At 42.9% G+C, this 27,173-nt stretch overlaps 1 protein-coding gene across 2 annotated transcripts in view; it reads left to right on the top strand.

The window, feature by feature from the left end:
* Positions 1 to 24,499, top strand: part of efna2a (ephrin-A2a) — a 72,558-nt gene extending 48,059 nt beyond the window's left edge. Inside the window, exons 2-4 of one of the 2 annotated variants that reach the window (XM_020097872.2) lie at positions 14,968 to 15,260; positions 20,395 to 20,460; positions 21,966 to 24,499. In XM_020097872.2, the coding sequence (XP_019953431.1) occupies positions 14,968 to 15,260; positions 20,395 to 20,460; positions 21,966 to 22,084 (478 nt within the window). In that variant the 3' untranslated portion in view covers positions 22,085 to 24,499. Of the gene's footprint in view, positions 1 to 14,967; positions 15,261 to 20,394; positions 20,462 to 21,965 lie in introns of both variants that reach the window. The other variant, XM_069536370.1, reaches the window with a different exon arrangement.
* The last annotated feature ends 2,674 nt before the right edge of the window (positions 24,500 to 27,173 follow it).

The raw sequence follows: 27,173 nt of genomic DNA, 5'->3' as shown, positions 1-27,173 counted from the left end.
TGCAATATTTGTTTATTTTACCATTTTAAATGTGTCAGTGTCCAAAACCGAATCACCAATCGCTGGTTTAATATCCGCCAACAGAACTCTGACAGCAAATATTTCACTTTATTGATTTGTCACTTATGATGTATCACTGTGGTCACCTACAAGCAAACTGTGAATTATGTAGTATCCATTTATACACCAAAATATCCAGGATACATAATTCATCTGCAAAAGAAAAGTTCACTTTCAAATCAAATCTCACTTATTAACTTTTACCATTAGAAATAGCTCAGGAAAAAGATCTGAACACTGACAGATGAAAAGTCATTTTTAAGAAGACATCTGTCATCGACTCAAATATGCTAAAACATTCCGTGCCATAGTTCCACATTGATCCCGGCCATGTCGCCCAAAACGGCAGCGTCGCCATCAACGGACCACGAGTTGCTGCCGCCAAAAAGAGCGCGGCACTGTGTTTGGAGATCCTCTGCATCCAGATGTGTTCCCCAACTGTGAATTTTAATGGCTTATTCAGCTGCAGCCTCCATCATGGCTCAGCCTTCTGCCGGTGGGAAAAAAAAGATTGAGGGTCCGTGTGATAACGCACATTCAGAACTCAGTTAGTGATTTGCATTGACTCTGTGGTGATAGATGGACCGAGACGAGTGTGTGAAAAACATTACTGCGGGACATCTTTGCACAATTTGACTCCCCAACCCTACCCCCCCCCTACTCCGGACCCGTAGTTTGAGAATACTCACAGGGGGGGAAAATAAGCTCCCTACACACAACAGTAAGTTTTGAGATGTATGAAAGACGTCTACCATCACAACAAAAGTAGCTCCAGGCCAAGTTGAAATCATAACCGAGATTGACTAATGTTTATGGATTTTTTTAGTGTGCGAGTGTGTGTGTGTATGTGGGATATCTGTGACTCTTTATGAAGAAAAAAGGAGCAAGACGGAGGAAGAGAGGCTCGGAGAGAGCAGCAGCTGAGCCTCTGTGGAGTTGTTTTGGTCATGGTGCTTGAGCACTCTGATTAATGCTCATAGAGAGACACCAGATGGAGAGAGAGCGAGAGAGAGAGAGAGAGAGAGAGAGAGAGAGAATGAAAGGGTAGAGTAGGAAATTTGGGGAGAAGAGTACCGTGGAAGGAGATGATCAGAGGGAGGGAGATCGAGAGAAAAGAACGGATGGAGGCGAGAGGTGCGGTGGAAAAAAAAGGATTAGACTGAGCACATGGATGTGATTAGAAAAAGCGAGAGAAAGGAAGTGAATGTGAATCCAAGAAAGAGGGTTCTCCTGCTGTATTTGGTTTTTGATCAGTGATCGCTCAGTCGTCTGTTTATGCAGCGAAAATCGGTGCAAGTGGCGGTCGTGTTATATTTTCAGGTCGTCCGTCCATCCATCCTATTCTCTAGAATGTGACATATGTCAAGAACACCTTGAGGTCCTTTCTTCAAATGTGACATTCACTCTTGATTCATGTCTCTCACGAATCTCAAAATCTGTACACATGAATCTGCAGTGGTTATTACGATAGTCACAAAGGAAATGTCCATGAAAAAAAACCAAGTATGATATAAATTAAATCGTCTCGATTGAATAGACCAAACAGTAAACTGCAGCCTGCTGATCGGCCTGTGTCCAATGTAATCCAACCATCTGAGAACGCTCACTGCAGCGAATGATTCTCCAGTTTGCAGTTTTGCCCTCTTGAGTCGAGCTTCACCAAACTTTGAACAGGTTTCATGCTTCACACTTCGTACGTGTGTTAGTAAGATCCACAGGAAGTGCACTGTTGAATTTGGTGCTATTTCAACAAGTGCTACGTTCAATATAAATAAACTTTGGATAAACAGGCGGCCGGCGCTCTGTGAGGCAGCGGCCGAGAATCAGTCAAGCTTTACTGAACTTTGAATAAACAGGTGAACAGCTGTTTGTGCAGCAGCTTTGGTGCAGCTTCAGGGTTCTGCAGATTAAGTCGGTCTTTAGTTGCTGTGGCGCAGTCACTGCAGGTTACTTTTACAGTTTCAGATAGAAAAGCTGGAACCAGCATCACCTCGAGCTTAAAAGTGGAATTATTCTCAGCCTGTGTTTAACCCTCTTAGAATAATGGTGGATTATTGGACAATAACATTTCTGACATGATAAATAATCATGAGCTCCAACTGAACCAGTTGATGTTTTGCTATCTCACTAGAAAAGGGTTAAATCTTGCTCCAAAACTGAACTGTCTTCACCTCAATGTAAAATTATTCGAATAACTTTTTGAAACCTCAACTTCATAAGCTCTCAACACCGTCTGATGAGGAACCTGCTCCTGCTTCGCTCTCTGGGACTGTCTCAGAAACTGTGTTCTATGATGTCAAGTGCTGCTCAGTAATGTTGGAATGTCACATTGTAGCTGTGATGCTGATTACTGAATGATACTGATTAATTTATGTTATGCAATGCAAATATGCCCCAAGCTAGATTCCTGGGTGACTGCCTGCACTCTGTACAACTGCTGGTATTAGCTTAAACCATTTTTCCCTCACCTGTCGTCTGAAAAACAATCATCAAAAGCTGTTCTCCCTTCAGTTTGCTTTCCTTACTCTTTCCCTACTTTCTTTTCTTTTCTTTTCTTTTTTTTTGGTACCCTGATTCTGCTGTCTTGAGGAAAGGCATTACTCACAGCAGGCGATCCAGCCTCCAGCTCCGGCATCAGCAGTTGCTCAGCTGAATCGGGAGGCTAAACCCTTGTGCACATTTTGTAAGAAGCGAGAGGGGCCAGAGAGCGCCTGCTACTTTTGGGGGAGGATATAATTTGTTCTCTCTGCTGATTTATTCAGTCAATTTTAGTTTACTTGTGACCGGAATTACTCAAGAATAACAAATAATTCAAACTAAAAGTTTTCATTAAAGGCATTTCAAGGGCCAGAGTATTCAGGCCGACTTTTACCCCCCAACACAACACCCTTGCTTGTGAGTACAATTCATTACACGAACGCCTGAAGGCAACATCTGGCACAAGCGGCCATTTGGAATCAAGGATGAACGCATTCAGATTTTGTGTTTTTCTTTTTCTGAGGTAGCTGTGAGCTGACAAGATAAATAATAAAATAGAATTTCACTTGAATGTCTAAAAGGATAAAACTCAAAGGTCAATTTCACTTTGACAAAATATTGTTGTGCAAAAACACATGTCTACCTATTATTCAACGCTGTGACAATATTTCACATTTAGTCATATAAGGGAACAGACGTGGATATAAACTGTGACTTGACTGGTTGGATGAGACAAATAACCGTGAGGCTCTACTTCCAGTTTAAAAGATTCTCGCATGAAAGTTTGTCTATGCAAACTTTTTGAGCATGATTCTACAAAAAAGCATCTACAAAAGCGTTCATTATCTCTCCAAGCTGGGGTACAAGCCCGAAGAATAATCTTGTGGTGAAGAGTGTATAGTTGGAGATGTAACATTTGTAGAGGAGAGAATTTTGAAAGAGGCAGAGAAGAGAGAGAAAGAGAAGAAGAAGAAGAAAAAGGGCGGTGGGGGTGGAATTTTGGGAGATCAGTGGCAGGAAAGAAGATGAGAAGATGAGAAAAAAGGGGATTGGGCCGGTTTTGGGTGCAGTGGGATTACTCCAAGATGTGGTGAGTGGGAGACAGGAATACAGAAAGACAGAGAGAAGGCAGCGCTTCTTTTTGATTCGTGCTAAGAAGCCAAATCCTCCTGATGTTATTGCAATTTAGGAGATATAGTTGAGCGCATGCATTGGAAAACATGGGAGGTACAGGCTGTTTAAACTAAAATGTATTAAAACATGGTTTGGTTTGAGGGTTATGGTTTTAGTGAGGAAAACTACTGCCACTAAAGATAAGGTATTTATGGTTAAAACCACCAAACTGTGTACTTTGGGGAATTAAAATCCATTTTAATAGTTGGTTGAGGATAAGAGACGACCAAATACTGACTGTTATAGGAGGTGGTTAGAAAGTCAGGCATCCACCTACACTTCTCCTTGGGAGGTTTTTCAGTTCTTTAAAGGCATCGGTATGCTAAGTAGTTTGTCGGATCATCAAACAGCATTTGAACCCCCGTCACTACCATATGTTTCTTGGGGTTGCTTTAGTTACTTTCTGAAAACCCTGAGAAAAAAGACTCCAGTATTAAGCTGCCAGTAAACTCCGGCAGAGCTGCCCGTCAGATGGTCGAATAGCTTTGGAAATGCCGACGTGAACACGGGTCATTTTACATTTTTGGAACAAAAAGAAACAATACTGTTGTTTCTCTGTTGGGGACAATCTCAGCTCAGAATCTGGTTTTTGTTTTTTTGTGTGTGGCTTTTGCACCTTGGCAATCAGCAAAGAAATTGAATTGAAAGTGAGTGACAGAAAGAGAGATTGACAGCAAAAGAAATGGGCAAAACAAGAGAGGGAACGCTGAGGAGGGCAAGTGATGGAGATGAGAACGGAGAGACGGACACAGAGAGGAGGGAGAGAGGGAGGGAGGGAGAGGAGGAGATGCTCGGTATGAGAATCATTGACCTTCACTCCATGCATCCAGAACCATGTACAGCATTTAGCACATATGGCGCCATCTGAGTGTGTGTGTGTGTGTGTGTGTGTGTGTGTGTGTGTGTGTGTGTGTGTGTGTGTGTGTGTGTGTGTGTGTGATATATGCATGTGCGTGCCTGTTTCTATTTTTCATTTACTCACACTCAGATTGTTAGTATGAGCGCACATGCTTCCATATGTCTGTCCTTGATTTACATGCTAATGTTTACTTGTGTGAATGTGTGTGTGTGTGTGTGTGTGTGTGTGTGTGTGTGTGTGTGTGTGTGTGTGTGTGTGTGTGTGTGTGGCTGTGCCTGCAAATACAGTGTGTATCTTAATTGGACTCCATTCAAGTGTTTAATTACTCGTTAGAGATGCTGCAAAGCAATCTATACACCAGCTTTTCCCCCGGTCGCCTCCTCTGCCCTCTGTGACTTCAAACCCACACGAGGCTCGAACGCTGTGACCCAAAACTACATGGATTATTTCACCTCGTCAATCTGGATCAACCCGTTCATATTGGATGAGGATTCTCGAGGCAGCAGAGGGCGACGCCGGAGTGAGACGAGACAGTTAATAAGTCAGTCAGTCAGTCAGTCGGCCCGACACTCGGCCAGTTTGTTCATGTGTAAGATTAGCAGTCAGTCAGTCAGACGGCTGGCCACTCATTCACCCAGTTTTGCAGGTGGTCAGTAAATGAGCAGTCAGTCAGTGGGCCAGTCAGTTACTAAATCGTGCTGTCACTCCGTCAATCACTCCATCTGTTAATCTGTCAGACCGTCAATCAGAGAATGAACAAAAGAACTTGTATTTTCTACTTAGGATAAAACATCCATCAGTAAAATACCACAAAACATGGAAGAATGCAAATAACATATATTTATTGGCATAATAAATAATAAAGCAGACTTTTTTCATGGAGTTGCTTTAACATCAGGAGAAGAATCCTCCCCTTTGTCTTGATGAATATTTAAACAGTATTTGTTTGCCAGACCTGAGGAGTCTTGGTGAAAAATCTCCCACATATTTTACACTTAGTAACAACAAGAACATATTGAATGATCATCTTTAAATGTAGAAACTTGTTTCTCACAGTTTGAGCTGTGATGCTTGGTTGCTGCCTTCGCTTCTGATTAAGTGCAATGCATTATGGTAGATATTGCTTGGATAGTGACCATCAGTTGTACGCTATTTTTTATGATGCATTATGGGAAACAATGAGCGCACTATATGAAGTGTAAAAACTTCACTAAACATTCAGCTACAATATCTGGTATCTTAAAAAATGGTGGGTTTGGCTCAGTAACTCCTCTCAGGATAAAGTTGTTGGTAAAATATCCACTGGATGTTTTATGGAAATATGTGAGTGAAACTTTTAAAAAGAAAGAAACTTTTTTCCCTTGACAAACTCTTGGTGGCCATGTTGATTTACAGCCGTGTCCCATTCTGTCAGAAAAAAGTCCTAAAACTGAATGATAAAATCTGAAGAGTATTGATAGAATAAAAAATAAATCATCCACCTCTTTAAACATTGACTCGATGGCTTCGTGACATTTCTGCAGGGTGCTGACACAAATTCTCTCTTGTCTCCGTGTCGAGAGATCTCGCTTGGACATCAGCCATCAGCTCCTTCTCACTCCGCTTTGGGCCAACCTTGTCGATACCAATACAGCCCGATGCTGTTTACACCGTCGTCATTGCCAAAGCCGGTGCTGCATCACGGTGAACGCCCCTCAGAAAACAAGCGTGCTAATACAGGCATATCATGCAGCCTGTCTGTCAGCCTGTCAGATGCACCACGTGTGCCCGGGCTCTCATCCTGGCTGTCTGACTAACTTGTCCTTCTTGTCCATCCATCACCGTCTTTGTCACTCTATCTGTCTCGTTTTGGGGTCTGTACCGTCTCTACTTTTTGTCTGTATGCTTTAGCTTCCACAACACCAAGGTGCCAATTACACTTCCAGGGGGGTCTGGAGGGTATTTTTTCCAACAAGGTTTGTTATGTTAATTCAGTCTGTGGGTGTCTGGTTGTATGACGCGGAGCATGTTTGTGTCTGACAGTTTGTTTGTATGTGTGCTTATGTGCATGAATCTGCCAGAGATTGGCGCAGGCGGCGGAGAGTCCGCAGGGGGGCCCATGTTTCCCGTCTTGACGAAAAACATAATAACCTTTCAGATGTGCTGAATGTCACCACGGTGATGTATGGGCTACATTATGCCGAGTGGCAGATGTGGAACTTGTCACAGCAACACAACTTGAGCTTGGCGATGTGAGTGTGAGTGAGGGATGTGGTTTATTTTTCATGCTTTGTTACATACGTACAGAATAACACACGTGTGTTACGTTTTCTGTTTGTTGTGTTTACGTCGTACGTATGGGGAACAAATTTACATAATTAAACACGTCTTAACGAGGGTATACATTGCACTTTATGTGTTAATGTATGGATTTGATATATGTGTCAATATGTCTCTGTGTGCCTGTGCCCTAGTGTGTTACACACACACATATGTGGAGGTGTGTGTGTCTCAGTGTGTGTTAGTGCAGAGGGCGGTAATGTATTTACTTTGCCCCATATTCTGAGGCAAAGCAGCAGTGGGAATCTCAGGCAGAGACGACAGCGAGAGACAGGAACACCTCATGCTGAGAGAAAAGCATCTAAAGAGTCTTAGCGAGAGGAAGATGTGTGTGTGTGTGTGTGTGTGTGTGTGTGTGTGTGTGTGTGTGTGTGTGTGTGTGTATTGATGGGAGAGGGATGTCATTTTTAACATTCACAAAAAAATGAGCAGAAAGCATGAGGCTTGATGGGGGGGGATAAAAATACTTTCAAAGCAAGAGGGGGAGGGGGGTTAAGACAGAGACGAGAACAAGGAAGAGAAATCAGAGAAGGAATGAGAATCATAACGACTGAAAAGAGGAAACAGTGGCAATGTCAAAAGATGCTGCCGTGCACCTGGAGGGGAAGTGGGAGGAGAAGAAAAGGGGAAGGAGTGCGAGGAAATGAAGCTGAGGTGAGTGGTAAGAAAGGAGGGGAGCTAAAGACAGATTGAAGACGGAGAGATAAAAAACAGAGAGTAATGTGGAGTCGATTGGAGAGACATTGATAGTGACTGAAGCTGCAGAGTGAGACACAGGTTATTTAGAAACACACACACACACACACACCAGGAAGAAGGCTGCGGCGTCTTCCTGCCAAAAAGCCAAATGAGGTGAAATTGTGAAATTTCAGATGAGGGATGTGAAATCTTTCATTTCAAAGGCTCCACACTTGGCCAGCAGCCCACGCAGGGATAGGTCATCGTTGTGCGAGTGCACGGTTGCGATCAAACCGGATGTTCGTTACTGTAAATAAGAGGATGATGATAAACCGGCACAAAGGTATCACCCACTGAGCCTGCAAAACTTCAATCTACCCAACTTTTGTCTTGAACTGGAAAAGCGGAGATGAATCAGATGTTAGAACTGAAAGTTAATCCACATCTGAGTCATCTGCCTTTTCTTCTTGACTCCTCTTCTGAAGAACGTGGAGTGATGTGTTGAATAAACAGTCAATTTCTTTTTTCTTTTTTCAACAGAAGGAGAACTTTGATTTCCCTTGGTCAACTTGAATGTGTGCCTTTCTTTTCTTTTACCTTGGGATATCAGTTAAAGGTCACATTCTGTGTTTCTACACCAAAAAACTACAACAAACTGTGTTGAGCACATTTTCCTCCTCACAAAACCTTTGCAAAACCTTTCTTTTTGATTATATTTTAAATCTGATGGGGTGTAGTCTGGTCTGTCATGACATTCTCAGTTTTTTGCATACATAGTTAATGGTTTCAGGCGTAATAATGATATTATGCATCATCATTCTAGGTGAAGTCTCCATGACAAGAGTCTTTGTCGCACGAAATATTGCATCATTGCAAATGTGACTGTGCAGCCTCTCCTCTTTCACTTGACCCATCTTTGTAAGAAAAACCTCGATGGAGACTTGGAGGCGACTTTTTCTTTGACTGACATCTCGTATACCCAGGCTTTCACTCTGCTGGATGAATGCCGCATTACCAAGTGCGACGGAGGGAGATCAAGTGAGGCTGGAGAAAAGGAGGAAGTTATGCATGGAGGGAGAGAGGAGGGCGACATAGGGAGAGCGAGAGAAAGAGAGAGAATGGAGGGAGAGAGCGAGGCGCCCTTTGATGTTTGCTCGCTGATGTTTAGGACACAAGCAGGTACAGTAAACATCCGAGGCCACTCCGTCATCAGGCTTCTGGAGGCTTTGATCACAACCCCGTTGAAAGACGATGTTGATGACTCAGTGGTGCCTGAATATTAAGGAGAGGCCACTACACACACTTGTGCTGTACGCACAGATACTTCTACATCTACAGTGCATTAATGCAGTACACACACTCACTATACACACACACGCTCCTCTCTTAATCTTTCATTTCAACTTTTGAACTCCTCCATTTCTCTCTGCTTTTCACCCGGACATGCACACACAATACCACAAAAACCTTTTAACACGGACTCTTCACCACTGATTGGGGTGCAAGCCTCCGAACGAGCCTTTTACGTCCAGATGAGAGCCGGCAGCCCAAGGCAGAGTGCTTCAGCCGCATCTGGCTAACCTCACCAGACAATTCAATCGCACTGAAAGACTGAGGAGAATCTGTGAGACATCAGGGGATTAAGGAACGAAGCACACCATCATATCATATTGCACAGGTTTACACCCAGACAGTGTTAAATAAAAGAAATGGCTTCAAGCTGCGGAACAAAACACTGAAAAGATCCTGTGCTGAACAACATGCACTTCAACAATACTCTGTTTAACGGATGTGTTTTGAAGATTTTTGCATTGAGACACGACTAAGTTTTGAGAGCAGAAAGTTTTGAACATCCATCTTTCTCTCCATTTTGAACCTAATTGTCAAGTTTTTCTACTTTGGGTAGATTTAGGTGTGAAAATGATATTGACCGTCAATACCCCAAAGATACAAAAAGCTATTTATCACTGTAAATGAAAGATAATCAAGTTTCATCAGCTGAGAAATATGTATATACATTATTTCTTGTCCTGGTGGTAAGAGTGTGTGCAGAATCAAAGGATAAAGGGAATATTCAACTTTGGTATAAACTACCTTAGGGGCTCTTTGTATAGTTTTATATTACTGTACTATATCATCCGTCAAATGATTTGGATGGGATATGTTTTGAAGGAACATTGTGTTTGTTGACAAATGAAACATTTGTAGTGAGCATTAGTGTAGTCGGTCTTTGTGTGTGTTGCATTTTGTCATTTATTTGCTTTTTTGAAACCACAACTTTCACAAGTGAAATTGTTTGTGTGCAGTAGGAGGCCGTTAAAAAACTTGGGTAACAAAGTTAGTCAGTTGGTTGGAAGAAAGAACTTCTTATTTTTTCTCTCCGCTCTCCTCATGGTGTTTTCTTCATCCTTGTAAACCGTTTTGTGCAATAAAAAGTTATTGAAGAGGGACAGTGAAGCTCTCTGAAGGAATCAGAGAGCTAATGGTCAGCTAGCAAACGGACCACGATGCCAAAGGAATGAATTGAATTTGCTCAGGTGGTTAATGGTATAAAGAGTAAATACAATGGGCCGATGGCTGTTTCCAGCAAACTTATATCAACAGCTATGATAAAAAAGAGTGCGTACAAATCGCTCCCTATTTATTGTATTGTGCACCACTGTCTGCCATTTTATTCAAGTGTCTGAATTCTGAGTGTGTGAAAGTTTCCACCAAACAGTGCCCTCAAAAATTCAACAATGGGACAAAAACGTAGAGGTCACGGTTTCTGCAGTCTGCAACAATACCACAATGCACAATGCACTCACTACTGAGCGTCCGTTATATTGCGTAAAGGGAACGAGCAAACAAGGGTGAGATTTCAAACCTAAACACTCATATTTTGGAGCAACACTGTGACCCACAAATTTGAATAAGTCTGTATATTTTAGTATTTTTTAATTCCGGTGAAATAATTCAACAGCAATGGGACTTTCACAGAACTCTTACTGGATAATCCACAGACTTCACTGTGCAGAGATTTCGTCTGAACAACTTTCTGCATAAGAAATCGTCCCTATGACAACAGTTGACAGTGTGTGACACTAATGAAATTCCATTCACCTTGACTGTATTTGGGGTGGAGGCAGATTTCTCCAATATGTTTTAGAAAGGTTGAACTGATGCTTTGAGAATAAGAGGATTCCACACTCTGCATCTTAAATTAAAACCAAGGAAATTATTCATGCGCTGTCATAAATTTGACATTATCAAGAAAATGACACTTGAAGGGTAGTAGACTGTGAATATGAGTCCTGCATTGGGCACCTACATGTATTTCAGATGGCTTTCTCTCCTCCGTCTGCTTCCTGCCTATCATCAGTTTTAAAAATGCCCTTTTCTGCAGGAACCAAATATCTTCGAGCTAGCAACCAGAACCACTGAAGACGTCAGGCTTTAACAAACTTTTGGACTGTGCAGTCACACAATGACACACATCTTTTAATGCACTGTGGAGTTAAGTCTGGCAACACGAGGCTTCTGTCTCACTGCCACAGGTCGAGAAGTTAAAATGTTAAATTACTCTTAAGTTAATCACTGGCAGTAGAGTTGTTCGGACGAGGTTTGGGTGAATGTTACAAAATCACGCCAGATGCATCCGTGGTCCACTGGTTGTTAGGTCCAGACATCAAAAGCACTTAGTGATGGTTAAATATAAATAAAGACATCGTGTCTGCAAACATTTTCTGGATTGAACGATACCGTATATACTTTATTTACTGTTAACCAAATGTTGGGAGTGCCTAAAAAGTTAAATAGCTACTAAATTAAATTCTAAATAACAAATTCTGAGAACATTTCACCAACAAGTTTAGTTAAGTCATAATTGCAGCTTGAAAATATGAAAATTAACAACATAACCTCCCTGTGTTGATATAAAACATTATTTATTCATATTCAACTTTCTTTCATAATGTATTTTCTGTTGGAAATTAGTTAAATAAGTAAATATTATATAAACACAGTTGCTCAGATACAGAGCTACGTTAAAAGAGAGACACACCAATACCTGTGGCAGACACACACACACACACACACACACACAAGTACTGTGAAGAAGATACATGACGTAAGTGAGAGTGCATTCTCATGTCTTTTTGGCCAGTGCAGTGTGTGTGTTTAATTCCAAATGACACACAGCCTTAGAGGCAGCGATGCAGTGACACACACATTCATCCACTACCCACACACACACACACACACACACACACACACTCACTCCAACATGTTCTGTTTAACGCTCAGAGTGCAGTGGCACACACCTGCACATGCAGTTTGGCCAATTAGGAATGCAGACGGTGTCACAGGAGCAGGGAGCTGAGTAGCTTAATACAACCTAATGTGTCCTGCCACATTAGCCCTTTCATAGATCGAGCATCCTCACACACACACACACATTTCTGTCAAAGTACACACACACACACACATGTGCACACACAATGGATGCCCAAAGTGCTAATGCTCAGATGGTAGTCATCCATATATGTATCAGTGCACAATCAATAGGCAAAGCACATTTGTCTCGGATGGAAACCCACAATCGTACAAATTGAAAAGAAAGACGGAAAACTCCTCTTCCATCTGCTCTTCCTCCAGCCGGCCTCCTCCTCCTCCTCCTCCTCCTCCTCTTACTTTCCTCTGTGTTTTTGCTTATTTCGGACTTTTCTAACCCTTATTTCATGCAATCTCATTATCCCTCCTCCTCCCTCAGTCTTTCGCTTACTTTTGTCCTCAGTCTGCACGTATTTTCACTTTTCCCCTACCATTCCTCTCTTTGTCTCCCTCCCTCTGTTCTTTCCTTTCACTCCTTTTATCCTTATTCTGTGCATCTCTCCCTCTGTTCCTCTCTCTCTCTGCCTTCCCCTTTAGTTGTTAATCAGAGTTGATTGGGAGCAGAGAGAGCCGAGAGGAGCTCCCCAGTGGATCAATGCATCTAAATGATCTGCTCAAGGATCCCTTTAGAACCTGCAAAACTCGCTCTGATAGGGCACTGAAGCATGAAGGCACTCATTACATCTAACTCACTTCCTGATTTGCCCTCTGGGAGAGAGATAGGACTGGCGTTATTGGGATAATTTGTCCCAAAGCTAAATATCCCACTAACCAAAAGTGCTTAGACCAAAATGTCTTCATTCGAGGCAATCAATTACTGCCAAGGTGAGGAGGAAAATGATGAATTTGTTTAAAAAGCGTGTGCACACGCCATCTGAGACGACGAGATTGCCCGACAACTGGCTTTGTTTATGCTCATTTGATTGCAGGCATCTTCCTGCGTCTCAAATTTACTGAGCTTGGAGAAACAGGATTTGATAACTTGCTGCAGCTGAATTTTAAACGTATTCGATGTGGTACATTTGAAATCAAATTGATCGTAGCCATGGCGATAACGACAAATGCCAGAGGAAGTGGTCGCTACAGACGCGGACACATGCACACGCTCACAGAGGGCTCAACGCTAACATACCACACATGTGGATTTTAAACAAGTGTTAGATGATTTAGTGAAGAATGTTCAAAGTGAAATGTGAATTTAAAATAACTGGGTATATCTGAAGTATCAAGTACTTTAAAGATGCTGATTCATTGCATTTCCTCAAAGAAGGGGAATAATATAAAAGCAAAACTTTACTTTGTAGCATTTGTCATTTAACAAATGTTACATTATCTATTCATTGTTTCTAGTATAGATACTCTAACTTTAAAATAAAGGTAAACTTTATATTCTTTCGTATATTAAGCTAAGACTGTTTTATGAATTCATCTGGTGATATTCTCTATACTTTTAAGTATTTTATCTTGAACCTTGTGGGGCTTAGTCATCTGTGTCACAAAGCTCAGTTTTTGTTGAAAACTGTCAGTGAGACAGCAGCTGAAATGTTTCTTCATAACCACAAACATGCAGCGCTGTGAGTTGAACTCAAAAACACCATCCTGCTGCTGAAAATACTCACAAGAGCATCAAATATACACCAATGCATTGGTAAGAACACCCCCTAACAAATGTACCGCATAGTCCTGTTTGGGTAATTTCTGCAAAGGAAAAAAAAAAACAGTATCAAGCTGTTTTAGAGGATGATTTAGCCTCGTTTAAAAAATGAAAGTAGGTGTTCATGACCCATTTTTAGACATTTATGCTCTCAGAAGAAACCAGTGGGCCTGAGGCTGGGGTTCACAGACAGGGTAGAGGAGTTGAAAAGTTCAATTATAATACCCAGTTGGCTTTTTTTTTATCTTTTAATGGCATTTGTTGGCAATAACAAAAATATAGAATATCACAGGTCTCATCCTTTAGGAGAGACAGTCTCACTCCACTGACATCAAGATTGTAAACACGAGTCCCACTTCCCCTGCACATGAGCAACGCTGGCACAAAACCATAAACCTAAAGAGAGCTTGTATTATGTGGGGAGAGGATGCATCCATATGGTTGTAATATATCATAACTAGCAGAGGCTTTTGAGAAGAGACGGGAGGAGATGCCAACTTATGTTTCTCCATATGTTACCTGCACATGATCCTTGACTCGGTGCCAGAAGGAGGAATACAGGAAGGAAAATTGCATATTCCTCCACCGCACTTACCGTCAACAATGTGTCTATACACTGATACGTCTTCTTAACTAACCTCTGACCCACTTCTATTCATGACACCGACCTCAGTGATCTGCAATGTGTACGGAACTAAGTGGACCCTTACCACAGCTGCCTGTATACACTGCTTCAGGGGATGGGGTAACAACATGATGGGATTATAATGTGTACCATCCTCCATCACATGACCCACTTCTTTTGAGTGTCAGAGGAGAAGGCTCATTGAGGAACTCTGACAGGAAGAAAGACTGGATCTCTAACAAACAAACCATTCCCATGAAGCATAGCTGACAAAGATTTATCTTATTTTATTAAATTAGTTTCAAACAACACCCTGTCCGATGTTTTTGCTATCTACTGCAATGACCCTCTATAATAAAACATTTGAATTGTCCTCGGAAACAATGCATTGAATCTCTCAGGGCTGCAGTTGTGTAGCTCTCTGTGACCTCCGAGCTTCTTGTGGAGATTCGCAAACACAAAAATGTCCAAACAGCAGTCATAATATTTCATATAATTGCCGTGCACAGCATGACTGCACTAAATGGACACTCACCGCAATTTTTCTTTAAGCCGTGCAATCATTCAGAAACTCGATACAGGTAGTGAATATTCATCGTTCTGTAGGGATATATTTGTATTTTGTCTTGCATCTTATTTTACCTCAGTAAACTATTGTCACATGGACGTCTGCCCACTGATTCAATGCATATTTCTCAGCCGCTTAATTTCATGAGGAAATTCAAATCGACTTTCCTTTGTGTCTTGCAGGTTCTGGCACGGAGAGTACAGGGTGGCGGTGAACATCAATGACTATCTGGACATCTACTGTCCTTACTATGAGGGTCCTCCATCCCACGGGCGCATGGAGCGCTACATCCTCTTCATGGTCAACCACGAGGGCTACACTTCCTGCCAGCACAGGATGCGTGGCTTCAAGCGCTGGGAGTGCAACCGTCCCAGCGGTCCTGACGGACCCCTGCGCTTCTCAGAGAAGTTCCAGCTCTTCACTCCCTTCTCCCTGGGCTTTGAGTTCAGGCCCGGACATGAGTACTACTACATCTGTAGGTTATCAGCCTGGCACTGTTATTCCTTATATTTGTGTGTGTGTGTGTGTGTGTGTGTGTGTGTGTGTGTGTGTGTGTGTGTGTGTGTGTGTGTGTGTGTGTGTGTGTGTGTGTGCAGGTAAAAAGGATGTTTGTCTGTTTGTTGTGTGCACGTGAGTGCGCGTGTGTCCGTGTTTGCATGTAATCCACCCGCCTGTTCAATATGCATTTGTAAACCACGTGTAAATATGCAATCAACAGAAGCTGATTGAGAGAGTTCTCAAACACAGCCCACCATGTCGCTCGCACAGCCACAGGCGAGCATAAACACACCTTTCATCACTCACGCACCCCCGTCCTCGCTCACTCTCCTTATTTCTTGATCTATCCCTCTGCTTCTGTGGAGAGTGTAAGTGGTGTGCTCAGCAAAGTGGTAAAAATGTCACCGGGCGTAGTTTGTAATCATTTTTATATTAGCTGTATTGATGTTTCTCCTCACATCAACAAGTGATGTATTAGTATCACAGATGGGCTTTTCCCCCTGAGACACAGAGTTAAAACGCTATCATTCCCCCACCAGGCATGAGACAAATAGTATCTTCAAATTACTCTTAAACATTGTTTTCAGCTGCCAGATGGGCGGGATAGATTTACCACATCCGAACAGTTTACTGCAAGATCACTGGGTTATCAGAGAAATGCACATTAGATTGACTTTCAAAAGCTTTGCTGTTGATGCCCAAACTTTCCGCCGCTGCACAGACAACAGACACTTTTTTAACTTCAGACAAGACGTTTTCCTGTTTGAATTCACAGAGCAGCTGGGGAAATGTTTGCAAGAAACAAAAAAGATCGATTCTGTTGATTTTGTGGCGAGGAGAGAGAAGATGCAGTGTTCAAACTTAGCTTTAAATACTTAATAAAAAGTGAGTAATGTTTCAGATGTAACTTTGAAAGGTTAAATCTTTTTGAATTACTCTAAAGCTGTAACTGTTGATTGGATTTTAACTGCAATGAGTTATTACCTCCACCAAGGAGGACATGTTTTCACCCCTGTCCATTTCAGATTACACAAAAACAACAGATTCCCACGAAATTTGGTGGAAGGAAGGAAAGAACCTATTAAATATAGGTTCGGATCCAGGAGTTGTTTTTCACTGTCTTTCACATTATTACAATTTAATAATGCAAAGATCGGCTTTCATCTTACGTTCATATCAAATGCTCCTTGTCAACAGTAATTCTTTTAGACGTGTCTTCTAAAAGACGATGAGGAGCATGTCTGCCTCTACGCCGGTTGCTTCATTTATCCCTGTGGTGCGGCTCCACAGTCGGCTGAAAACCGACCTCAACCTCTTCAGTCGGAGATGAAGCGTTCTCACCATGACCCCTGATGGGATTAGTGTCTCCGGCCCCCAGTCTAAGGTCACCATGCAGGTGCAACATATTTCTTTGACTGACAGTGATTTGTCCTTGGACACTGATTCTGACCTTACAGTGATCATAGATCTCTTCATCATACAGATACTGACAAAGGTTTTAATTCGAAGTTACTCTGTAATACAACTCTTGAACGTAATCTCTGGAAAATCAAGCTGTAATGCACAACAGTACTTGATTATTTTTTCAGATAATGAAATAAAAAGCTTTTTGCCGAAGATGAGGAAAAATTATACCATTATGTTTTGTCTGTGGCTGTCACAGAAATGCAGCAGGCGAGCGTCAGAGAGCTAAAGAGACGAAGATTGCAGCCGCCCAATATTCTTGTGTACTTTCCCAGTTGGTACACACACACACACACACACACACACACACACACACACACACACACACGCACAAACTCACACTCTTTTGTTTTCTGTCTCATGTAAGGATGGACAGGGCCCCTCCAGAGTTGTATAGTTGCTGACTATAGTACTGTGTCTCTGGGACCCCTGAGGGTTGTGTGTATTCCACAAGGCTTGAGTGTGTGTGTGTGTGTGTGTGTGTGTGTGTGTGTGTGTGTGTGTGTGTGTGTGTGTGTGTGTGTGTGTGTGTGTTGTAGGGGGTAGGGCTGGTAGCAGGGTCAGTTGTCAGGCAATTGTGAGTCCATGAAAGGCCATGTCCATCATCTTGAGTGACAAGCACACACACATTCTTGTCTCTCGCTGTTTCTCACATGCACAGATGAACAGCACACACACACAGAGTCACACCAGATGAACTGGTCAGTATTGATGTGGAATGACTGCATGTGACATTTTTAACCACCCAGCCCTTCCGATGAGTGTGTGTTTCTTTGTGTGTGTGTGTGTTTGTTTATGTGTGTGTGTGTGTGTACTCTCTACAGATATTCTACAGAGTAAAACACATGAATCTTTGATGCTGATTTGCGTCCGGACCTGTGTGACCGTGTGTGTGCCTGCGTGTGTACGTTGGTGTGTGTATTTGTCATGTGGTTGACATGTTGACAGGTCCACTCCACCTCTTACTTCTCCCAGCTGCCATCTGATGAGGTTGAGTGATTTTCAATAGGTTTTCGGGGGACGCCGGACTGTGGATGAGCTGGGAACAAGAGGCACTGCGAGAGCTGATAAGACTTTTTTTTTAAATAGAAGACAAAAGTGAAAATTGTTGGAGGTCACAGAGAAAAGAAAAGGGGGGAAAAGAGAAGGGGGTATCTGTCCACTTCTCTTTCTCTCCTAGTGTTGCCATTTTTTCAGTCAAACAGTGGGGAAGCCAAAAACAAAGAGGTGCAGCGGGACAGAGAACCTGATGCCAGGCCAGCAGTGCATCGCCACAAAACAATTTCTCTGCACGCTGTTAGGAGGGTAGGTGGATGATTTGTAGAAATTGGAGGCAAAGGAAGTGGGCTACAGAGAAGGCATGAAAGGGTAAAGGAGGTGAAGGGCAGAGGGAAGGATGGAGGGAGGAGTTGTGGGCAGGAAAAGAGGGAGGAGAGGGCAAGGGAGGGGTCAGATTTATTTCCTGTGCGCTGTGGATCTTGATGATGGTCCTCTTTAGGGTCACCGTGGGCTCTGGCGATGCGGACTTCCTCAAGAGAGAAGGCCAAAAGGTCTCCACGCACACTGCTGCAACCCATCAAGTGTGTGTGTGCATATTCCTGCGCAACACATCCGCATATACGTGTGTGTGTGTAGAGTCGGTCCCCATCACCTCTGAGGTCTCCACTTCTATTTCACATCAGAGTGAAGTGGGACTAAAAACCCAGATTCAGTTTCATTTACTGCACTTTGAAGTTTTTGAATTGCAGTAACTTTTTAACATTTCTCCTCATTTTTTTGGGAGAGATTCAGACGGGGAAGCGTGGTGGCTGAGTGGTTAGCACCGTCACCTCCCTGCAAGAAGGGCACGCCGCGTCTGTGAGGAATTTGCATGGATTTCATTCCCCATTCCAAAGACATTCAAGTCAGGTCGATTGGAGAGTGGCTTATTTCCCTAAGGTATGAATAGAAGTGTGACTGAATCCCAGTATGTGGGCTCATCCCTCACAGACTTGTTTACACTGCCTGAAGTGCTTAGTATGTTTACGGGAGTAGCTTGGGACCATGGGTTTATTTAGAACTTAAAAGAACATAATAAAAAATAAAAAATACATATATCCAAATGCCTGAAGCAATAAATTACATCCAAAAAGTAATAGGCTGCGGTAATGACTAAACAGCAAAGTCCAATTCTAACAAATTATTCAGCGTAAAATACTGTCCTTGCTTTACACCCTTGATTAACCATCCATGACATATTTCTACTGACTTGATTACAATTTTGTGTGTTTTACTTTGTGCTAACAATTGCCCAGTGAACGAGAAGAAATGTCTGCACGTATCTGTGTCAGAAGAAAAAGAGGTCAGCATCAAAGCCATCACAGACTTAAGTGTTTCTAAACTGGGACAGTCCTCGACCACCGTCCTGTGACACTTGTTTGAGAGCAGTCAAAGTCAATTAAAACATCATTTGAAAGGATAAAGTTTGATACAGCCGGATCCTGCATTGTTACTTAAATGATTAGGTTTGTGCTTCTCCATGATCTTTATTATTGTTCACAGTTCCAAAACAAAGGCCCAAACCTGACTGTAGCACTCATCATTAAGCTCATCAATTCTGCCAAAGACATATGTAGATCAGAAATCTATAAATTATATAAGTTATTACCTCCACCAATGAGCTAATGCTATTGCCCCTGCCCGTTTGTTGGTTGGTTTGATTGTAAGCAAGATTACGCAAAAACGGATTTCAACAAAACGTGGTTCATGGATTTGACATTGGTCAAGGAAGAAGGGATTAAGATCTGGATCAGGGGGCAGAGAGTCTCACTTTCTATAACATTGTGAGATGATGGTGTTTTCCCAGTTAATGGATCTTAATGGCACATTTGGGGAGCTGGTATTTATGAGTGTGTGAAATTTGCTGCGGCTTGATTGGATTTAGGGGACTGGAGCTATGCGATCTACTGAGTGCCATCTAGATTAAAATTTGCTGAATCTGCAGGACACTAGTTTTTAGCAAACATGACTTGCACAGAAGTAAATAGTGCATCTGTTGGGTACTGTTTTCAGATGTGCAATAATATGCAGTTGATGATCTCTTTACAATGTACGTGAGATTTGACTCAAAATAAATCTTGTAGATAGTGAGTGTGATTTGTTGTTTATCTCTGTATAGACATATTCAGCCGCTGGTGACGTGTCCAGGGTGTACCCCCCCCCCCCCCCCCCCCCCGAATTGGCTCCAGCTACCCTTAAGTGCCATAGATAATGGATGGTCATATTCTTATGGTCTTATTTAAGTTCCCAATGACAAATCTACCTCAATAAGCTGCATATTACTATATTAATGTGTGTTCCATTGGTTTTCTTGTTGGCCAGATTTATTACAAACAGAGAGTGGGAAAAAGATGAATGGGAGTGATTGGGGCCCACAGTTTGTTTTTCGACAGGGCCCACAAACACATTAATCAGGCCATGCTTGCAGCAATCTCTCCTTTCACATCAAGCTGCTAACCACCTTATAATAAGCCTCATGGCCCTCAGTGACAGAACACTATCAAACTTTTATTAAATGTCCCCAATTACTTCATGAGTGCAATCAGCAGCGCAAATCACTTTATCTCTCAGCTAATCCCCTCGTCCAATCTCTCTGCTCTTTTTTACAGCGTCTCCTCACCCGAACCATGTGGGGCGGGCGTGTCTAAAGCTGAAGGTGTATGTCAGACCTCCAGGTGAGTCACGCTCTAACTACACAACCACACTTGCGCACAGACACACACTTGCTGATGTACACCGGGGTCCAGATTGGCTATCAAAGTAAAATTAAGGGGGAATAAGAGGCTTGATAGAATGCCCCGGCAACACTCTCTGCTCTGATTCACAGGCCGGCCAGGCAACACTTTAACACCTTTGCGCACACACACACACACACATTCTGACACATGCAGGCACACACATAAGAATGCACAGGCGCAAACACACACATAGATGTGGAGAAGAGGCACAGGCACAAAGTGGCATACGCACATCACATCAAATCACATCACATCACATCGCACTGGGTGTGAGGGAGACCTTCTGTCCTTGTAAAAAGAGAAGGGGGCAGGATGAAAGTGCTCTCTGAAAATGTTACCAGGCCGCAGCGTCGCTCTATTAGCTAGATTTACTCATAAGAAACCAGAGAGCAATCTAATAATAAACCAATCGCATACAGAAGAAGTCAAATCTAATATTAGACACTTCATATTTTTTTATGAAATTCGCCTCATGCACCAGCCATGTGGTAAAAGATGAAGCAGGAGTTTTTCCCCCCCACCAAACAGCAGGAGGCCTGATAAGACACACTCTTTAGAAAATAGCTCCTTCACATCGCTGACACTCGAGCAGCCATGTCGGCCAGTGATAGTGCCCGTTTCAAAATAGCTTGACGGTGGATTGGCATACACGGGGGATCAGGTTGCAGCAGGCATTACGCTAACCTTGCGTTATCTTGAAAATCTACCTGTGCACCTTTCCAAAGACGCCCTCATGAGTTTTCAACCCGAGCCAGACTCAAGAATCAAACCTGGGTAGTAACACGTCTCCCCAGATAATGACACGGCTTTGAAGATCTTCGTACAAGGATGAGAGTCGGCCTTCGCAGCTTTCAAGGCTCAGATCATTCCATCTTTCTCGCTAAGGGGGAAGGAAATTCTCTCCTCCTCCATAATTACTGAAACAACATAAGTTCCTTTATTCTGTCATTGCTGCGGCTGCTCTCTGAGATCCTGCTTTTTTTTGTGCAGTTAAAGTAATCTGTCTGACATTGCAACTTCCATCTCGTCTGTGAAATACTGTCACTCGGGTGAGCTGTGAGGGGGTGCACGTGTGTGTGTGCATGTGTGCGTGTGTGTGTCAGCTGCTCCAGATTCTGAGTCTCTGTGATTAAACTGTAATTAGGTTGGTTAAACCCCCTGCAGAGCTCAGTTGCTGTCGTCTTCTCCTCCTCCCTCTTTCCTCTTTCCTCATCCTTCTCTGCCATCTTCCCTCAGCCTCTCCCCGGCTATTAAAGGGTGAGATTTCTCCAGTTTGTCGCTCACGTTCCACACTGTCCCCCCTTTGAGCAGTCTCGCCTGTCCACCCTTTGTCTCTAAATCCAATTCCCCCATTCGTCCACTATCTGATGGTCTCATCTGTCTGTGTGCGTGTCCCTCTCAGTTCAGATGTTTTGTTCGTTCTCCTCTTCTCTCTGTTTCAGATGGGTCGGGATATGATTCTCCGGAACCCTTCCTGACTGATGGCGGTCGGAGCTGGAGTCCAGGGTGTGTGGCCCTGTTAGCTGTTCTGGCCTCACTGGGACTCTCCTCCTGGCTGTGACCCCTCTCCCCCTCTTCCTGGAGCTCCCACCCAGGGTTGCTGAGCCGGGCTGGCTGTCCCTCTAAATCCACCACCCCTCAGGGAAGCCTTCTGTCTCTGCCCCCCCCCCCTTTCCCACCTCCACCTCTATTCAACCACCAACCACCCCCACTGCCAGCCCCCTCCATGGCCCAGTCGTGGACACCCTACCCAGACCTGGCTGAGAGGGCTGGGGTCGTGAGCTCCCTGGGAATCGGCCCTTCATCTCTGATCCCCAACTTCTGGGTGGGACAGCACCTCTCAGCTGAAGAACACCAGGGAAATGTCTCTGCACTCATATCAGGGGGTCCTTTTTGATTTGACTATTGACTCTTAGCCACTGATGGGGTAGATATAGCCGTGGCTATGATTAAACTTGTCGCGTGCAATTCCTATCATCCAATCACGGCAGGATGCATTTAGCGATAGGCCTGGATGCACAAAAATTGGATTTTTTGCACACATTGCTTTCCCATCCTCACACCAAGTATTGGAAGTGGCCAAGCTTGAATTGTAATTGGAATTCTGCACTATCTGGATGAATTCCAGCTACAAGGAGAAAAAAAGAGCCGATGTACAGAGATGGAGAGGAAGGAGAGTGGCCTGGCCTGTGCAGAAAAGAAAATAGGAAACGACGCGGGCACCGATTTAAATATGGGAAATGTAATATTGTATGTGTTGATATTTTCAGACCCAGTGTATATGCACAGCGACGTGATATAAAAGTCATAGAGATTGATTTTTTATGAGAAGCTCAAATATCATATTATAATGACAAGTATAACCATAGCCTGTTTCAGTAGGAGGGTTGGGAGTGTGCGAGGGGATTTCTGGGTGGGTTTAGTGAGGTGTACATTTTTTCAGGTGGGACGTGTTTTGTCTTCGTGTTTCTAAACAAAGCATTTATCACGGCCTGGCCAGCACAGGCGTCTTCAGCACCGTCTAATGTCGACCGGGTCGGGTGACTTTTGGAACCATGTCTTTCTCATGTATGAATGTACCACTGGTCACCCACCTCTTTGTCTCTCTATTCTTTTTTTGACTGTGGTCACTTACGGTACCTTCTCTTCTTCAGACTGGCAGGATAAATGGGGTTGGGGGGGATTTGGAAGGGTTGGGAGTGGGGGAGGTGGGGGTGGGGGGGTGACGTTAAAGGATGAACAGGTGAGAAAAGGAGGCGACACTCAAGTTGCATGACCACTGTGAAACCCTCAGATCAATCTTGTTTGTAATGATGATATATTTTTTCATGGGGAAAATCAGAAACACCCTGCCACCGCTCTCTTGCTCTCCCAGAGACTTTTTTCTGACATCAAAAGGAAAAAAAAAAATCAAACCTCTCTCCTCACGCGCTTTCTCCTGACTGGCTTTCGGTCAATTGATGGATTATCTCTGGCCAGGAGGCAAATGGACCCACAGGGGTAAAACTGACTGGGAGTCATCCCTCAGAGCCCAGGCCAGATCTCAATGGACATGAACACTGACTGATGCTGGTCCTGGGTGTGGGGGTTAAACCAATATGGGAAGTGCATAGACTGTGGTAAATGAGGGGAGGTGTGTGTGGCAGCATCACAACAACAACACACATGTGGGGCACGCATACACACACACACACACACACACACACACACACACACACACACACACACGTACATACATACATACATACATACATACAGTACATGCAGTCTGTGATTACACGGCTGTTCCTCTGGTGGGAGCATCCATGGACGAACTTTAAAGGGAACAGCACAAAGAGAGAGAGAGAGAGAGAGAGTGTGTGTGTATCATGGGACTGAGAATTCTTTAATGTTGGGAAGAGAACATAATGAGTAAGCACTGTGAACACACACACACACATGGTGACCCATGTTCAGATTCACACACACGCACATGTGCAGACATTAACATTTTCAAAGACATGGCATGCACATTATACACACACACACACACACACACACACACAAGGGTAAGCACTTCCTTCCCTGTTTCATCTTATTTTTGTAGCATTTAAAATCACTGTTAATTACTCCTGTGTGGGATGCAGTGATGGGGTATAGCCTGTGGATGATTAAAAAAATGTGTCTTCTCTTCTTCTATTCCACTGATGCTGTCCTGCTATCGTTCTTCTTCTTCTTCTTCTTCTTCTACTTCTTCTTCCTCCTCTTTTTCCTCTTCTTCTCCTCTGGTTTGTGATCCATGGTTGGTAGTGGTAGGATGCCTCCAGGTCTCAGCGTCATGTATGAGTTTGTCTCCTTTTCTGTTCGTGGTGTTAATTTTGTGGAAGCTGACCTCAGTCATTAAAGTCAGTCGGTCAAGAGTAAACACAGGAGTCAGAGCGAGGAGAGAAACACACAAATAAAGATTGTCTTTTTGTCTACTTGGAAAACGAGACAAGTGAGTGGGGTTTCTTTTGTGGAAATGTGAATTCATTTTTTTCCCCACCAAACCCAAAGGGCATGTGATTGTATTTATGTCTCAGACTCCTACCTGGGTCTTTATTTGGCCCCAGTCAATCTACCCCTGACGTCAAAGTCCTGGGACGGTGAACGCTGAGCTCTGCCAGTCAAAGCATGAAATTATTCAGATGAAATCATTCTCTCCAATCTTCAGCTGTTTCTCCCTCAGCGATGTGACAGCTAATCTGAACTGCTGACAACATGGAGACTGAATAGCTTGATAGCCTCTCCTCTCTTGTTTCCATCAGCTTTCCAGCAGGGTGGCCAGCCAGTGATGGAAAGTGCATCTTCTCAAGTACTTTACTTCAGTATTTTCATCGCCTGCTTCTTTCTGTATCCTCCACTTCATTTTAGAGGGAAATATCCTACTTTTTACTGCACTACATTAATATCACAGCTTCAGTTACTAGTTATTTCTCAGATTTTACATAATAAAAGCCCCAGTGGTTCCAAATCTGACCTCTTACAAAGTGTGTAGTTAGATTACCATGTCACAAGTCGGATGTCTATAAGGGAATCTGGATTTTGGTGTTTTTATATGCATATTTTCACTTTGCGCATAAATAGAAATGAGTGTCAATGCAAGAATTTAAAAAATATATATTCAAATAACACTTGAAATAAACAAATGCCATATTTCCATCGCATTTTCCATCCTTTGGGTTTCAGGTTTGACAAGTGCTCTTTCAGTTGGAGAATGAGCTCCACCAGTGCTTTATCTCAATAACCTAACTCCTAAGATTTGGGTAACAGTAGTGGATGTAAAAGTGCTTCAATTTATTTATTTTTTGGCCTGAATTCTGGAAATATGGTCAAAACTTGTACACTATTCAGATGGAAGATTGGACTATGGGCTGTTTTCCACTCCACCTTTCTCGTATGGTTTCAGTAAATGTAGGGTTGATAAGTTGGAGTCTTCAGCTGGACAGACATACACTGCTCAAGACGACACAAAGTTATTGAGCGAGTCACAGAAAAGTCGTCTTCTACCATTTGTTAGTGCATGTGCATGTTTTGGGAGTTTTGACAAGATGGCTGATGGGATGTATCGGTCGTATAACAAAGTGGAGCCTAGCTTTAAATGTTTAAATGTAAAACATGTTTTGATTAAAAGAGGTTAAAGTATTCATTATCCCTTTAAAAGAAAAACTTTTTCACAACTTTTCCTCTTTCTTAACTGTTTGACCCCTCAGATTTATCTAGCGATTAATCAGGGGGCCTGACCCTTAATTTGGGAACCACTGGCTAAGCCTGGACCACCTATACAATGCTTCTTATGCATTGATGCATCCCTTTTACCACCCTTTTAATATAAAACTAATAATAATCATCATCCTCATCACCATCATCATCATCATTTTGCTTATAATATTTTCTACTTCCTTTACTTTTGAGTACTTTCAGATGCAGTGTTGGTATTTTTACTAAACATGGATCTGAAAACATGGATTCTTCTTCTGGTTTACTACATAGAGAAGTTGCTCTGAAACTGTAAAGTCACAGGTTTCATCATGTGCCCCTGAATAAAACAGGGAACATAACGTGGTGCCTAAAAGCTGAAAGTCTTTTAAAAAATATAAAATAGCAAATGTTTCCTCTTTTCTTAAAGCTCCATAAATTTCCATGGGATATGGACTTGAAGAGATAAACAATAGACACTTTCCCCTAATGGATATTGTAAAGTAAAGTATCTTGAAACATTTATCAGCCCCGTTCAAAAAGTGTCACTTGAAACCACCGACTGATCTTTTAGCAGCGTGATGCAAAACCAATATAAGAAATGTTGTTTTGGGGGGAAACTAAGGTACATGAATAATAGATGAGGCCTGGCCTCCCATGTTTGGCCCTCCTGTGCAAAGCGGGCTAATGGCTATCGATGTCTCTAGTTTCCATCAAATTGCTTCATATGAGAGCTCAATTTAAATGGAGAAAGAGTATATTCCAGTGAAAAGGAGACGAGGGAATAAAATTATCTCTGAATACCAAGACACGAGCTTGGTCAGCCAATTCTTTGTCCTGACAAGTATCGGGTGCCGGCGGAATTAGCCCAACATAAAATTAAGCCCGATCAAGCAAGGCTTCGAAACCCTCCCATGTCTTGGCCCTTGTGAGAGGAAAGATCAATGGAACGGAGCCAGAAATGAACAGATGTGCTCCTCGAAATCATAAGAAACCCGTCATCTGGACTATGTCACTGACACACATGCTGTAAACACACCATTAAATCCTCATGTATTCTCCTCCAGATCGCATTAATCTCTGTGTTATTTTAGCGACTTTCATTAGCTGGCTTACATATGGGACAATAATTGGCGAGAATAAAAATTGGCCTACATGATGTTGGTTTTGGCAACAACAAAAAAGGAAATGCAGATGGCGACCCTTCTCCACTCTTTTCCTCTTTTTTCTGTCCCTTCATCTCTTCTTCTGTTGATTTCTCACTCTTGCGGGCACGATATTAGGCTACAGGCTAATCTATTCTCTTCTCTCCCCTGTACTTTTGTCTCCTCGCGCTCAACTAACTGGCATGATTTAGGAATTATGGAATTAGGGCAGCGCTCCCATCTCTATTAATGAGAAACGGCATGATGAAAGAGCTTGATCCTGAGCGT

Source organism: Paralichthys olivaceus, chromosome 12 (genome assembly GCF_024713975.1).
Source record: "Paralichthys olivaceus isolate ysfri-2021 chromosome 12, ASM2471397v2, whole genome shotgun sequence".
NCBI classification, from domain to species: Eukaryota; Metazoa; Chordata; class Actinopteri; order Pleuronectiformes; family Paralichthyidae; genus Paralichthys; species Paralichthys olivaceus.
This window is presented reverse-complemented; position numbering and strand designations above follow the sequence as displayed.